The sequence below is a fragment of the Ceratina calcarata genome, unplaced genomic scaffold (genome assembly GCF_001652005.2).
Source record: "Ceratina calcarata isolate Rehan_Ccalc_2016 unplaced genomic scaffold, ASM165200v1 scaffold579.2, whole genome shotgun sequence".
In the NCBI taxonomy this organism is placed as follows: Eukaryota; Metazoa; Arthropoda; class Insecta; order Hymenoptera; family Apidae; genus Ceratina; species Ceratina calcarata.
This window is the reverse complement of record NW_017177008.1, coordinates 44,052-60,947: the sequence shown is the minus strand read 5'-3', so window position 1 is coordinate 60,947 and position 16,896 is coordinate 44,052. Positions and strand designations below refer to the sequence as shown.

At 38.0% G+C, this 16,896-nt stretch overlaps 1 protein-coding gene across 1 annotated transcript in view; it reads left to right on the top strand.

The window, feature by feature from the left end:
- Window positions 1–15,569, top strand: part of Hr39 (nuclear hormone receptor FTZ-F1 beta) — a 19,120-nt gene extending 3,551 nt beyond the window's left edge. The window contains exons 2-8 of the mRNA XM_018032499.2: window positions 10,530–11,080; window positions 11,225–11,637; window positions 11,722–12,093; window positions 12,275–12,953; window positions 13,020–13,891; window positions 13,976–14,266; window positions 14,349–15,569. Coding sequence (XP_017887988.1) covers window positions 10,738–11,080; window positions 11,225–11,637; window positions 11,722–12,093; window positions 12,275–12,953; window positions 13,020–13,891; window positions 13,976–14,242 — 2,946 coding nt within the window. The 5' untranslated portion in view covers window positions 10,530–10,737 and the 3' untranslated portion in view covers window positions 14,243–14,266; window positions 14,349–15,569. The remainder of the gene's footprint in view (window positions 1–10,529; window positions 11,081–11,224; window positions 11,638–11,721; window positions 12,094–12,274; window positions 12,954–13,019; window positions 13,892–13,975; window positions 14,267–14,348) is intronic.
- The last annotated feature ends 1,327 nt before the right edge of the window (window positions 15,570–16,896 follow it).

Sequence of the window (16,896 nt, the reverse complement as noted above, 5' to 3'; positions counted from 1 at the left end):
GCCTTTTTTCCACAAATCTCCGATGATTAAAATTATGTATGTACGTCACAGCACGATTTATAAATTAATTAAATAATTAGAATTAAATGAAGACTAGACCGCCCTAGATTTAAGTTTCACTTCTCCAAAGAAGTAGGCAACGACTTGAAAGACTTTTAAACATAAGAAAATGTTAAATATTTTCCGACAAATGTTAGAAAAGTAACGTGACTAACCTAGCCCCTTAATAGACGAAAAAGTTGAAAATTATGTTACACATATCGCTTCCGGTGTTATCTATTTAAATTAGAGGTAGACCATGTATATTATTAAATTACGTAAAACCCCAAACAATCTATCGGCATTACTCATCCACATTATTTTCTGTCGAGTATCTTTTCATGGAACTGCGTATTGCTATCTAACATTTCCGAGAAATTTGTAATCGTCTTTCTAAAGCCCACGTGTGGCTTTCGAGGTCGCCTTGCGGGTTTTTAGTTTATCCCTTCATTCTCATAAAACACTTTATAGGTGTGCAATTGAACAAATAATTGGAGTACATAAATTGATGTTCTTACATGAGTTTCCTCTCCTCTATTCAGATTTGAAAAAAAAAATGAGGTCAATGAATTCCGAGCTTTGAGGTACAAATCCATAAATCATTTCAAGTTTTCTCTCTGTTGCAAGCTTCTCTTTGCCCTAGCCCTAAAGGTTTTAAGGTAACGAGCACACTCTTATTCGTCGGTACAGACTACAGTTAGAGTGGAAGATGTAAGTAGTATGTACATACATATGTATATGTATGTATAAAACCCGTCGACAGTGGCGGCGACGGGTCTGTCCACGACACTGCCTTCTCGTGGTAATCGCTACTCGAGATTGCGCAAGCTCCATCTCGATCTTATCACAACCGCAGAGTGTATACATTACATGTGCATACACAGGCCGTCCCGCAGGTATACATGCAATGCGAATATGTGCATAAAACGTGTAGAAGTAAATGAAGGGATAAACGTCGTTAAACTAAACAGGATACATAGAAAACTATTGGACATGAGATTCTTCACAAATCAGTGTCTGTTGTATTGATTTTATAAAATTTATCGGATTCTAATGATCAAAGTAACGAAACTAAATTGCAATTTACAGTATAATTTCACTAAGCAAGCAGGAATAGGTAGTTATTTTGTTTGAATATTTATAAATGAAATGCATATCAATTCATACGGATGTAAGAGCGTTCTTTCTATTAAAGTATATAATTGAATAAATTTGCATAAATCCATACTCGTAAATAAACGACTCTCGACGGAAATTTCTTCCACTAATGGAACGTCGATTTCGATATCCAGTTTCTAAATTTGAATAATACCCGACACCGGTAAAAATGACATCATGCCAGGTTAAAGTAGCTTTGACAAATAGAAAAATATCACGAAGAAGATATTTTTACATTTCGAATTCGAAACTATGACTAGGCGCTGTTTCATTTCGTTTACCTTATAGCTTTATCAGGTCCCCTGTGGGAAGCGTTTACTTAAATGTAGTATTACGTACATAGCTATGCGGCACAAAGAGTAAATATACCGTATTTCATAATGAAACGAAGCAAATCTGTTATGAAATTTCCCCGACTCTCCACAGAAGGGAATGCAACCAAATCTGACGTACTCAATTTTTATTAGGAACAATCAAGAGTCCGAATCTACTAAAACTTGAAACTCGAACTTCGTTTCTATCGATTCGATCAGGCCTTGTAAAACAGATATGCGCATGTACATCCCCGTTCAAAAGTATCAGAGCACCTAATATGAAGTTTGTTACTTTGGACTAAGAGACATTAATATATTCTATTTTTTAATAGAAATTCTCACCTGTTCTAATACAAATTTACTCATTTTCATCGAAGTAGATCCTGATCAACTCGGAGGTCCAGGCGGTGGTCCCATTCTTGTGGTCACTGTCCTACCTGCATCATGATGAGCATTTATACTCCTGAAAAGGGTATTTATACTCACATCAATGGGACCGCCACGACGTTCGACCTTCTGAATTGGGCAGTCTCTACTCTACTGTATGCAGTCCTACACCCTGTACATGAAAAGAAGGGAAAAAACGAAACGGGGAGAAGTAGTATGTACTGGGAACTCCCTGGATCCTTGAGACGCGGATAGGCCGACTAGCGAGCGCGACTTATGAATATTGATGAACCTTTCCCGACGTATACTGGCCCGACCGCACCTCGATCATTTCTTGCTATGTACTCGACAACGATCTTCCTCTTTTCTTCCACGGATCAACTTTTTCTATACAAGGTGTCCCAGAATGCACGACTTTCGTCTCAGGAAATAAAGGGGTAAAATTCTGAATGACCTTCTCCGACTTTTTTCTCCAACCGCTATTAACAAAGTTATTAACGAAACATGAATTAGTGGCAGTGACAATGAGTAGAAGTGTCATAAAGTAGAAGTCGGTACGGGGCGAAACCTCGCGCTACTGCATAGCACTGACGATGAGCCACTCGTACTCAGACACGCATTGGTACACTCTTTTCGTTAATAACTTTGTTAATAACGATTGGAGGAAAAAGTGGCAGAAGAATTTTTCAATCAGAATTTAATCTTCTTTTACACCTTCAGAGGAGAGCCGTGCATTCTGAGACACCCTATATATACTATCTCGCCGCGTTCTTAATCGCATTTTTATCTACATTCATCTAACCTTCTATACAGTCGATACGGCCAGCGTGAATCCAGTATGACTGGCGCAAACGCATTTGCCGCATATTCCATAGCCGTACGCCGCAGTTACTAGACAAGGTGTTTTAAAATGCTAACCTGTTCCACGATGAATTGGGTTTAATTACCCGTAAATAAAAGTCATTCTTTAAGTATACGTATGTCGGCCAAGTGGAAACATGAAGAACTGAACTCTCTCCCGCTTCGTTTCTTTTTATTCTCGTTTGCATGCCACTTCTCTTGTACAATCTATCTTTCTATACACTTTAAAAAATGCAAAAGGAATTTCGCATAGCATTCTTTAGGAAGACGCATGAGGTCAACTTTTGAGAATATTAAACACACTGTGTAATTTAAGTGAGGATAGAGAAGGGAAGAAAGCTGATTTTTATGAAAATAGAATAACATTTTTTGTTTGGGATCAAATCCATATTGAAAGGCATGTTGACCGAGCATGGCACTTAGGATGATTACATTTACGCCTACCTTTAACAGATATTCCTGTCGTGCCTGCACTGTTGCTGTTCAAATTTATTGCGTTAGATAACAATGGATGGATAATGAAAGACATATACATTCTCTCATCTTTTCCCATTTTTTAATCAATACGACATACAGTGGAGTCCATAAATATTCGTATACATTTCAAAGTTGAACAACTTTTTTAATATTGTACTTAATGAATCCATTTTTTTATTCATTACAGAGATATCAGTTATTAGTTGGAAATTATAAAGTTAGTCAATGTTGAAGTGTATACGAATATTTATCGACTTCACTGTCTATAATCAATTAAATATTTATATTTGCTATTCTTGCATGTACATGGTTGTACAAGCAGATATTAATAGAAAACATACATATTGTAATGCATGCCGGATTGCATTCGTGTTGATAAAATCTTAGATCGTAAAAATCGGCATTTCTGTATATTCAAGCTACACCTACATACCTGCATCGAGTCTCGACAAGAAGTTGCGAGCGTATAGGTCAGGCGAGAAAACATACACACGCACGCTCGTAACCGATTCACGGCAAGTGTAACTGTGTGTAAATGCATGTTCACAAGAAATATTTCGCTCAGCCTTCTAGCACGTTGCTGGAAAACGTTTTGATTCAAGGCTCTGATCCAGAAACAGTGTGGCTATCATAAACATGCATGCATTGCGCTCTTAGAGGTCGCTGAAAATTCTTCGATCCATTCAGCACGGTGATTAATGCATGCGAACATTGCGAACGCGTACGCAGTATTGCGTTACGTGATAATAAATCCACATTTTTAGCAGAGTGGCAGTACCACTAGTAAACGTATTCAGTTGATAACTGACATACAGGATGACCCATTTTTCGCTATAAATAGCAGACACTTTTGCAACTGTTAATTGTATTAGAAAATGTTTCAGATAAACGTTAAACGAATGCGAAAGAAGTGTGTTGAAGATAATTAGCAAGCGTTCAGATATTTATACCAAGACGGCATTACCTTATTAAGATACATTTTTCAGTTCAGCTAACAGTCTCTATGATGCTTACTATTTATGGTTCATCCTGTAGATGGATTTATAGAGGGAACGAAGGAGCGGAATGTAGAAATGCAAGATTCCGCAAAAAATATATGAATGAAAAAGCGAGATAAGATTTAACTAGTTTACTTTATTCGCGAGGAGGATGAGGAGCAATAAAGGAGCATTAGCAAATAAAACAACAGGAAGCTGTTAGCTACTCGAGGATACATTGCGAATGGCATGCAGGATCGTGTAGGTTTTGCTTGAATAGCGTCCAGAGTACATATTATACGTATCTGTACGCAACGTGTAATCTATAAAACTAATCGAGGGGAGGAGAAACGTTGCTTTGAGTAATAATGTCGTACCTTCGGACTCATAATGATTATTAGTTTCTATTAAGTGCTAATGAAGGGAATCACACGAATTAATCGAATACTCTGATTTCATACCAATCGTAACTCTAATTGGTTCAGAAAATACCATCCATGTAAAAATTACGCGAAAGAACGAACTTTTTCTTAAGTACGTAGCTAATAGTGTATTTTGTATCATTTCAAAGTAGGAAGTACACACGTCTCAAAAGTAATATTCATCTTCACAATTAGAATATCTGGTATCTGTTAAATAGCGAAGATTGCAACAGACAGCAATTAGTGGATGCTATTAATGTGGCGCATACATCAAAGTTTCAGAACCACCGTTCTGTGATCTTCTCTTATGATTATTGTAGTACGTATTTCGCATTGTCATGCTGCAATATAACTTCTGTCGACAGTACGGCGTGCATATACATATACTTCAGAGCAATTATATTTAATGTTTAACTACATTATTCGTTGCCCCTGTACGGTTAATGTTAATCTTTCCTGGTTACATTACTTCTTAAATAACCTGATGTTACTTACTCGTTTGTATATTTATCCGAAACGTAGAGGCTAGAGATGAGAATTACTCGAGTGTCCGAATATTTTTGGGAGTAACTGTATACGACGGTAGCTGGTTACTGCAGCCGATCCTGAACCGAACCGGTTCTCGATGCTGTTCAAAAATGCTCTCCGACCGGCTATAATAATTTTAATTGACACCCAGACCGGACCACTGTGTATCCACGATCGGTGTGTTCATGTATACATGCGAACAGATACGGACGCGGTGTGAAGTGTCGTATCCGGCAAATGAAAAATGAACATTCGCGGTATTTTTACGCAATCTCGAACGTTTTATCTAAACGTCGCGACGTTTCCTTTTTTTTCTTGCATCCGCTTTATCGTTCGCCAATGAACAGGAACGTGACGCAAGAATAATAGCGAAAGTAACGCGCCGCGATCGAAGAAATTTTCTTCGGAATAATCGACGCGTTCTTCTATGAAACTCTCCTCAAAGTGTTTTATTTTTTGTGAAAAAATGATGGTATAGATGAATGAGTACCCTTGTCTATGGATCTGAACATGATTTTAGGCGTTTTTAGGATATCATCTTTTTTTGCATATCGATGATACTTTCAAGAATGTTTAATTCTACCAATGTAGTTGTAATTCCGGTCGTTCTGAGAGATGGACCATGCTTTTAAAAATACCTAAAAATCAAATATTTTAGAAATCTGAAATACTATCGTCTCTCCCGCCGGTCCATCTCTCTCTCAACTCGCCCTATGGAGGAACATGACATTATTAGAGTGTAACAGAAAGAACTTTTAAGAGTTAATACTTAGAAAATACCCTTCTTTCATACTAAACTTGTTATATTGAAACGACTCATTTTGAAAAGAGCTGAAACATTAGGAAATCAATTACATAAACAGTCAAAAAATTCACATGCATCGAAACGATGAAGTACATATGTCCGATTGACATTAGAACGCGCATTCATCTGTGAATCAACTACAGGAAATGTGTGTGCAAAGTTATGTGTGCGACGAGATATTAAACGTATGCGCGGTTGGGCCCACTGGCCCAGGTGAAAGGGAAATCCGTGCCTACCACCTAACTGAAGCAGAGAGAGAAAGATATTCCGCATTGTATCAACCGCTTTTCGTACGCTGGGAAAGCGTTGACAAAATATTATTATTTATAATGAACAATACTTTAAATTAAGTTCATTGACATGATATTATCTTCCCAGAATCTCAAAATCCTTTAACAATTAAAATTCAGTATTTATTATTTGATATTACAATACACTTGTTAATACAAAATGTATTTTACAATCTTAGCACTCTCATACGTATTTATATTGTACGTACTTCACGCACGATGTGGCTTAATGTATAGAAGTAATAGGTATAAGTAACGAATAAAATCTGGCAATAATTAATTAGAATTAACTTATATATACGTTAAACGCAGTCTAGGAGCAATACAAAAATTTCAATGTCTAATTATTGTGTACGAAGCACAGAACTCTGGTAGCTTACTTCAATAAGTTCTATCCTTTACTTGTACCGTAGTCAAATGTCTATTACACTCGTTTATCCTTCGTTAATATCGCTTTAGAAAGTGTGCGCGGATGGAAAGAACCTCTCACGTTACCAATATTCGAACCTCTCTGCGAAACATACCTATTTGGTAATTAAAATCCACCTATCCCTTAGCTAACCAATACGAAATTATGAAAGTACAGGATGATTAATGATCGATCCTGCGTATTAACGATCCGCTGTCATTTTAGTTATTAAAAAAAAAAGGATACGAACAGCGCATTACATACCACGTTCCCGCGCCATCCATAAACTGTCGACTATGTATGACGCAAAAATTATAATTAAATGTTATCAGATAATATGCCGTAATTAAATGTTATCAATGTCAATATCCTCGAAACAGATAGCAGTGGATGGCCAAGGAAATATGATTGACCTAATATTGATGCAACGTAACGAATGTTATCCTTTTTTTTACTCTTAATCTTTAATGTTACCTATTGGTAATATCTATTTTATCTGTAGTTGCGTCTAGAGGTTTTTAAACCAAATTAATCCATTTATTTTTCAAGAAAAATGGACGTAGAAAAGACTGGGGGGATTGACGCATTTTTATATTTTTCATATAAAAAAGACAGAAAAGAATTATACATTTCAACATAGACTGCTAAGTGTAAATCGTGTTAATTATTTTATTAAAAGAATTTTGTGCTGAGAAACGCAAGTTTTTACTTATTTTATACAAGGCTGTAGTGAATGTATATTAATTTTTATGAAATGGATTAAGGATGTATTTAAAGGAGATTTAATTTGAAATAATTTAACGTTACGTAATCGTAATTATTTCTTCTCATAGTGTTAGTCCATTTCGTCGGTGTGATGAGGCTAACGTAATAGGAAAACAAACGTAGCTGTTCGTAATTCTTTCATGATCATTCCGACTCTCAATCGGGAACTACAGTATACATACGACCCGCTCAAAATAGAATCGACTTGTAATTCCTAGGGTCATCGATCCCTCTTCCGCGTCACCTGCCATGCTTACACCTTCTCGTCATCAAGATAAAATCACGCTTCTGCTACGAACGTAAATCAGATTTTGTCAACTTTTTTTAATCTTATCAAGACCAAATCACGATCTTTAGGAGATTCTTCTTTAAGTTACAAGTACATCGTATTGAATAGCACGCTTTAACGTAGCTCGGCTTTAAGCGATGTCATTGGCCTGCAACTATTTGTAACGTGTTAGAATGCACGAGAATTCTCAGAATATGTAATCTTTCCAAACGTAGCATTCACTCGTACGATCCATTCAAATAGATGTAATTAACATACTTACCAATAGTGCAATATGTAGTCTTGCAATTTAAACGACATGAAATTTCATTTTATTTCATTAATATTATGATACACTACTTCCTCAAAAATGTAGGTGAATAAAATTTGAAGATAATTGGAACGTTATGCTAAAACAGTAGTTTCACAGAGCGACCATTTAGCTAATGAATATTGTCAATAGAATTTAAAAGCACAACTAACGAAGATAATTACCGATCTTCGAAATCAGTTCAGATAATAAAATCTAAAAATTGGGAAGAATGAACGAACAATGAAGTTACTATAAAAGTATACGTGTTATTTATAGAATGATCAGATAATTGAAAATTTGAACAGATTCATAGAATTCGTGGTTTTCGGGCAGACAAAAATGTAGCGAGTGGTGGTGCTACGCTCGTACCGAATACACGAAAAAGAGCAACCGCGGTGCATCGCGATGGCGTGGAAAAGACCTTGAGCCGCGTCACGTGACCACGAAGGTACATCGGAGTTGGGTAGGGCGGTTGCAGAGGGCCTTGACCTTACCGTCGGCGTCGCAGCCGTAGTTGTAACTACCAGCGTCGTCGTGGCTTCTACGATCCTCTGCGAGAGAAGAGGCCGATACGTTTGGTCGCGTGACGCTCTATCTTCCTACAGTTTCATTCTTTCCGCTTTCCCACTGCTTTATACTTCCCTCTCTAACTCGATCATCCTAAACAGACCCTGTGTCTTTATGTACAATTAAATTCGTATAAAATGAAAGCTGAATAAAAATTGATTTAAATATCTCCTGATCACTTTAGTATACTTTGCACTCTGCATTCTTTTTGTATATTACATCACTTCTTTTATGCCACGCTGATCACGTTTGAAATCCACGATTTTGTTTTAAGGATGTATTGGCTATACAGTCAATTCCAAAAGTTTATGCACTTTAGAAACGCATTTTTTAAGAAAAAAACAGACGTCGGAAGAACATTGCTAATAATAAACAACAAAAAAAAATTTTCGATTTTTCCGAGATTTTTCCAAGGGGGTACCCCTTCAATTNAAATTTTTCGCTAGCTTCAATAGTTAACGAGTAATTTGCAAAAAACTGTTTTTTCGTTTTTCGTCAATAACTTGTTAAATATTAATGCTAGCGAAAAAATTTTATACAGAAATTGTAGATCTCGTCATCCTCTACAAGAAAGGTCCTTTATAATTTTCCCGTAGATTCAACGGTTTAGGAGTAATTAAGGAAAAATGAAATTTTTTGCCAAAAGTTCGCCGTTTCGACGCTGGGATGGTCGGATTTTGTCAACATTAATAAAATGCCAAATAATCATACGTAACTCGTTAAATATCAAAATTAGAAGGACAACAACTTTTATTTGAAGCATTTTTCGCAATTTCGAAAAAAAAAATTTTCGTCAGCGTCAATACTTAATTGGATATTTTCTTCTATACTTTTTAGCACGTAGCTATTTAATATTAGCATTATTCTTCCGACGTCTGATTTCTTTTTAATTATAGGAAATGCGTTTTTCTAAGGTACATAAACTTTTGGTTTTGACTGTATAGCCAATACATCCTTAAACAAGGAATTCGACTGTGTAATCAACTTTCCGAACTATTAAATATTTGATAAATTTGTTCTTACAACATGTGACTGCTATTCCATTTAGGAATGTGAGATCTAAATTCAATCGTGATCACATTCATGGATGTGACATAAGGGGGGCAATATCAAGTTTCGTCGAGTTATGAGAAAGTGCATCCGAGTGCACCGAAAGCGTTTACTGGGACGCGATTCGAGGAAACCAGGCCCGTGCAAGTGGCCGGTAGCATCTAACAATAAGTTAAGTTCCGCTAGTGCGTAGAGCGGTGTTGCGCGGCGGCGGCCGTCCCGCAAGGCCGGTGCACTTCCGGTCCTGGCAGAACCGCCGATCGACCTTCGCCGCGGAAACGCAAACGCGGCTCGTACTCGCACCTTTTGTTTGTAACTGATCACGCAACACGATATGTATAATGCACACCGGGGCGAAGAAAAACCGGTACAAAACAGCACTCTTTGTCCGTTACGTCTGCACGGTACGTCAACACCGTTAATTATTTCCAGATGGTGATAGGGACGGTCGTTTCTATCGCAGACTAGCAAACATTGCGATATTAGAATCTTGTTCTGTAAAATCATTTAAATCTCTGAGCTTGGGAACAGTACATACGAGTATGGAAATTAATTAATTTTAAGTAGCTAAATAACTGAATACAGAGGAAACAAGTGAAAATAGTGACATATGTCCGAAATTTTGCTAATAAATAAATTAATAAAAAAATAAATAAATAAATTTATTGATTCATATTTTTTATCCATTATTTCAGAGTAGCTTACTTGTGCTTACTCAGTAAAAATAACTGTAATCTTGTTCGTTTCTTTAATTATAAATTTTTAATTATAATTATTTAATTTTTCGAATTACATTTCAAGTACTATCTACTTCTCTAGTCTCTTTCACACCTCCAGACCGACAGTCCTGCATTCTAAGACACCTTGTATATTGGAAACTGTCGTTTTTCTGTTCATAGGCGCACAGGCACCGATCGTTTCCCGATGTCCGAGCTCGGGCTTACGTGATTGAGACTGTCGAATGGGAGGAATTTGATCATCTCGTGATCAGTCGTGAGGACCAGCTAGCAGGACCAGAGTGGTTCTCATCAGGATGCTGCAAGGTTTCGCAGCCGTTCATAGACCCCGAGTCGCGTCACGTGCGTACGACGAATTAACCAGCTGAGGATGTCGGAGCAAAACGGGCCCAGCGAGGGCCCAGGACCGGGACCGGGTCCAGGTCCCGGCTGGTGGTCAGCGCCTTCTTCGCAATCCTGGAAGTCGAACTCCTGCACTGCCCCGTCTTCCTCGTCCGCCGCTCCAGACAATGCTTCCGCCTCCGTCTCTGCCTCCTGCACCACCTCCACTTCCTCTCTGGCGACCACAACCTCGGCCACTTCGTCGACCAGCTGTTGCTCATCGACACCCAGCGGACCGTCGTGCACGATCACCGCAACTCGCTCCTCCGAGACGGGAAAAAATGTCTCTGTCACAACGATCAACGTACCTCCGAATCAAGATATGCACGATGGTAATTGTCAGTCATCGAGTGGAAAGATTTATTTGTTACAGCATAGTTTTACTCGTGTAATACTTCACACCAAAAATATCAAGTCACTTACATCGTATTATTGATTAAAAAATTGAAAAAATATATCATCGGTAAAAATTTCAGGCAAAGGTATATGCAAATATCTCACCGGTCAGAATGGCGTAACAGTGTCCGTCGTTTCGAGCTGCGGTTCCGTGCCCGGCTGCGGGAACACAAATATCGTTTCGACAACGGGAATCGGTACTGGAACCGGGACGCAAAGCATCGGTATCGGGATCGGTGTCAACGTCTTAACACAGAACACGGTGGACGACGATGCAGAAGACAGTGATGTTGAAATTAGCAAAATCGATTTCCGAGGGGTGAATTTACGTACGAAGAAGAAACGGGAAGTATCTGGTGGCCAAAGCGGAGAGAAAATTGGCGACGGGGACACTGAGGATGGGGACACGTCCCAACAGCAACCAGAGAGGCCTATGTCATGGGAAGGAGAATTGTCTGATCAAGAAATGTCTTCCAATACTATTACAAATCAAGTACGCTTCAACATTTGCATTGCGAATTAACTAAGGAAATAAATATTATCGTTCTGGAAATTACATAGATTCGCTGGGTTTCAGGATACACACGAGGACACGTCCATGGAGGGTGTCCAAGTGTGCGGCGCGAGTCCTGGCCCCATGGAACAGAAGTTTCCCATAAAACCAGAGCCAGACTTTCGGACTAGTCCTGGATTTGGATTCAACTCATTCCATGATACGGGATCACCCTTGCCCCATGGCCAACAGATACAACAGCAGCAGCAACAGCAGCAGCAGCAGCAACAACAACAACAACAACGCAGTGTTGAAAATCTTGAACAGACTCAACAAAACGATTTGCCTCTCCTTGTGGGGAAATTACTTGGCGGTTACAATAGTTCAACTCCAAATCACAGCCCTGTATTAAATCCTAGACACCATCTGACCAAGCATAGCCATACGAGATCGCAGGTAAAATAATTCTATGTATTGTTACATCATCTGGTTATTTTCCTTTTCATTCTCATTTTAAATGTTGAAAATTCATGCCGTTCAATTTGTAAATATTGAGTAAAAGGATCAATCACCTGTTACATTTTTTAGCATTTGCTGTTTTGATCACGTAATTCCTGACGTCTTTAAAATATCCCAGGTGCCGTCACCGGACTCGGCGATTCATTCCGCATACAGCGTATTCAGCTCCCCGACACAGAGTCCACATGCGGCTCGCCATTCCGCCCTGGGTGCCGGCAGCCCGGTTCCGTCCTCGTCGTTATCTCTGTCGCGACATAGCTTCAACAATTCGACCTCCTCGTTGTCTTTGTCGTTATCGCATTCGCTCTCGAGGAACAACTCTGATGCCTCGAGCAGTTGCTACAGCTACGGCTCTCTCAGCCCGCCCACGCACTCACCCGTCCAACAACCGAGACACCCACAGCATCATCAGCACCAGGTGGCCCAGGGCAGTCCGCTTCATCTGCCGGCGACAGCCTCGCCCGCTGTTCCTCATCATTATTCGTCGTCCGCCCCAGGCTCCGAGCTCTCTCCCGAAGGACACACCGCAGACGATCAAGAGGATTGTCGAATTCCCTCGGCACCATCCGGCATTTCCACCAGACAGCAACTGATCAACAGTCCATGTCCGATTTGCGGAGACAAAATTAGCGGTTTCCATTATGGGATTTTCTCATGCGAGTCCTGCAAAGGATTTTTCAAACGAACCGTCCAGAACCGGAAGAATTATGTGTGCCTTAGAGGCGCGGGCTGCCCGGTCACCGTCGCAACCAGGAAGAAATGCCCGGCCTGTAGATTTGACAAGTGCCTCAATATGGGTAAGTTTCACTCAATTATTTTAAATAAACTAGTACTTGTTAAAATAGTTCTAACATCGTGAGTAGGTATGAAGCTCGAAGCGATTAGAGAGGATCGTACCAGAGGCGGAAGAAGTACCTATCAGTGCACGTACACGCTTCCAGCCAGTCTGGTTGGGAGTCCAGCGAACAGCATGACCAGTGACAAGTTAGCCACAGGAGGAAATTGTAGTCCAGCACCAGCTGGCAGTGAATATCACTATAACGCCAGGCATTATTCGAATCACTCTCACAAGATCCAAGTAGTGCCGCAACTTTTGCAAGAAATCATGGACGTGGAACATTTGTGGCATTACAATGATAATGATCGCATGTCCGGGGTACAAGCCGGAGGCGCGAACGCGACTATAAATAGCGACACGATCTTAATGGGTAGTGGCGGTGGATCCGGAACCGATGCAGGCTCGGGTGTCGAGTGTTCTTCCGGTGGGACTGCGAGGAACGGTAATCCAAGCAGCAGAAGAGACGAGAGGTCGTGCTCGAACTCCTCCGCCGTCAATAGTGAGCAACGTGGCGGGCCTGTTAATAGCAGTTCTCAGATGAACAACACAAACGGTAATCCGAATCAGCGTCCCGACTTCCTATCGAACCTGTGCAACATAGCCGATCACCGACTTTACAAGATAGTGAAGTGGTGTAAAAGTTTGCCGCTGTTCAAGAACATTTCGATCGACGACCAAATTTGTTTGTTGATCAACTCCTGGTGCGAATTGCTGCTATTCTCGTGCTGCTTTCGCAGCATGAGCACTCCCGGTGAAATAAGAGTGTCTCTCGGCAAGTCGATTACGTTGGAACGTGCTAGACAGCTCGGCCTGGCGACTTGCATTGAGAGGATGCTCGCATTTACCAACAATCTCCGAAGACTCCGTGTAGATCAATATGAATATGTGGCAATGAAGGTAAACATTTCACTTTTGTATTGACAAATTTTATGTATTTATCGCATATAAACGTTGCTCATTTTTCAAATTTCTATTGTTTAGGTAATAGTATTATTGACATCCGACACAAGCGAACTGAAAGAACCGGAAAAGGTGAGAGCATCTCAGGAGAAAGCGTTACAAGCGTTACAACAGTATACTATAGCGAGGTACCCGGAAATGCCTGCCAAGTTTGGCGAACTACTGTTGAGAATTCCGGATTTGCAAAGGACATGCCAAGCGGGAAAAGAATTGTTGAGTGCGAAACGTGCTGAAGGGGAAGGCAGCTCATTTAATTTGTTGATGGAATTATTGAGAGGAGATCATTGAAATATTGTCGCAGCAGACAATGCCGTAAGTTATTCATTAAATACATACATGAAGATATATTTGAAAGTAATACTAATTAGGTAACTATGCATGGTTTCACTTCTAGATTCCACGCTTATAAGTTCCATAAGCTTAAGGAATCGGACATATTAGATAATGAAGGAGCAGCACCACTAGAAAAAAATATTACAGTCCACGATACATTAGTTCTGGGTGAAGGGACTACATTCTTATAGGGCTAATTAGAAGTTGACTGTTTGATGCATTGAGCGGATCAGAAATCATGTTTTTTTCTCTTCATTTTTGTTCTATTTTTTAATTGATTAAAATACTTCCACAGAGGTATCGCGTGATAACGTGAACTCGCCTTAAAACAGACGAATTTCGGAGCAGCCTATGGTATGTTCGAAATATCCAGCATGCATAGTTGTATACAAAAGAGACTGAAAGTATAATTGAAGGAGAGATGCAGAGCATTTACTTTTATAATATTATTGATGTACAGAGATAGAGATTGAGAGAGGGGGAGAGAAAGAGAACGCGTGTATGTGAAGAGGAGAGAATGTAAGGGAGAGAATATTCGGTATCGAAATCATATTAGATAGATTCAATCTGTTCAATTAAAACGAGGGACATAAAGAGTTTTAACCTTGATATACATGTATAATTAAATACTATATATAATGATAAAACAAACCAGTATTTTGTATTATTCTGCGTTTACTTAAGAATAGGACACGGAACGATGTCTTATATCCCGGTAATGAAAGTGTACTTAAAACTTATGAGTCGACCAATTATTTACTTATAGAACAATTATAATCATGTAACAATTACTAAGTAATAACAGCTAGCTAACGTATTTTGCCAACAGGACATTTATGATTCTTATCTACGTATCACGTAAAAATGCAACCTCTTCTACTTTTATTTTTTGTACGTGTTTAATGAACCAACGACGGATGGAAAAATTTACTCTTAACGTACATTCTTTTAAAAAACTGGCAACAATCATGTTTTCACTGTAAATAAATTTTATTTTAAAACAATTGTTTCGAAATTATAGTTTTATAGAGTTTTCTGTAGACTCATTAAAGAAACTGCCCTTTATTCGTTATTCAAATTTTATAATTATTGCTTAGGAATTAAGGCGGTTTGATTTATCATATTTATGCAGACGGAAAATATGTATCATTTGTCATAATAAAAGTAGAAATTTAGGACCAGTGATCAAGGATTTTTGTTAGTAATTAATTGGATTTGCAATATTTGAGTAAGCTCATCAAAAAATTGTATTCGTAGGGTACATTATAAATCGAAAATTTAATTTGTTATACTTTTAATGTAATTGTTAAAAATGAAATGTTATAGAAAAAAAAAGCGTACAGGTATTGCCCTTTAGTTGTAAGCTGGTGCAATTTTTCAAATGAAATAAATAGAAAATTTTTGTAAAGGGGAATTAGAGTGTACTATTTGAAAGAATACTCATTTCTGTCGTTGGTACTATAATGAGACTGTCATATCAACGCATTATTCTGTTTTATTAATGCACCGATTAACTTTATTTTGATCAGTCAAAAAAAAGAATGATTAACAACATGCAATACTTAATTTGTAATTCTAAGAGCCGTCTTCCCGTACTTCTAATAGATTCCCTTATAGAACAATCGTCCAATCGTACACAAGGTCTTCATTAAATATGGTAGCAAATATAATTTCTTGCGTTAAAAAATTCATTTGTCAAATGTCAAATATGAAAAATCATTTCGATTTAGAAATTAAATTTTATTGAACTGTTAAGTATGTCTTTCATGAGATTAGGAAAACATATTATTAACGATACTGACTATCTATTTATTCCAATATTTATGAATTATAATATCAAATATAAATATAACAGTTAATAAAAAGTCATTTCAAGTCTAGCAAAAGACAATCTTGCTTAACACATTTAATGAGACTCTTCGTGTAAGCATACAGAATGCAAGGTAAAGCGTTTTGTTTATACAATTTACAAATATCAAATTCTTATTGTATGTACTTTCTATTAGAGAAAATACTTCGTTGTTAACCATTTATTGTAATTATAATCTTCCTCTTTAAAGACCAATATTATCGATGGGGAACAATTTTTAATATTTTAATACAGTTTTAAAATATATTTCAAAGCTTACAGATGAAGAAATTCTATGTTGTTGTTTACATGTAAGAATATGCAATTCACTGTACAAGTCTCCTCTTTTTCTACGAGGAATTCTCCTAATACGTAATTTTGAATCATTATCCTGAATAAATCATCATTCAAAAGTATCATTTAAAATTCAAGCTATATTTCTAATTTTATAATGATTACGAATATTGTATTCAGGAAAAAATTTATTTAATAGGCAATTTTGCTAGGATGATTTGCAACAAAACGAACAGTACGTTACGCTGAGAACGCGTTTTTAAATGTGAAAATGAAATTTTCGGAAGTGTATATGAAAAGTTCTTTGAAAATTAGTATTACTAGTACAGTAATTATATCTCAGTATCGTAAAAGAAATACTGAGAGAAATATTTGTGCCTTTGACAAAATTTAGTTTTCTAATCCTTCTGTAATTTGTGATGCAAGATAGAAAAGCGAACAGATTAAATATAAAAAGAAAACAGAT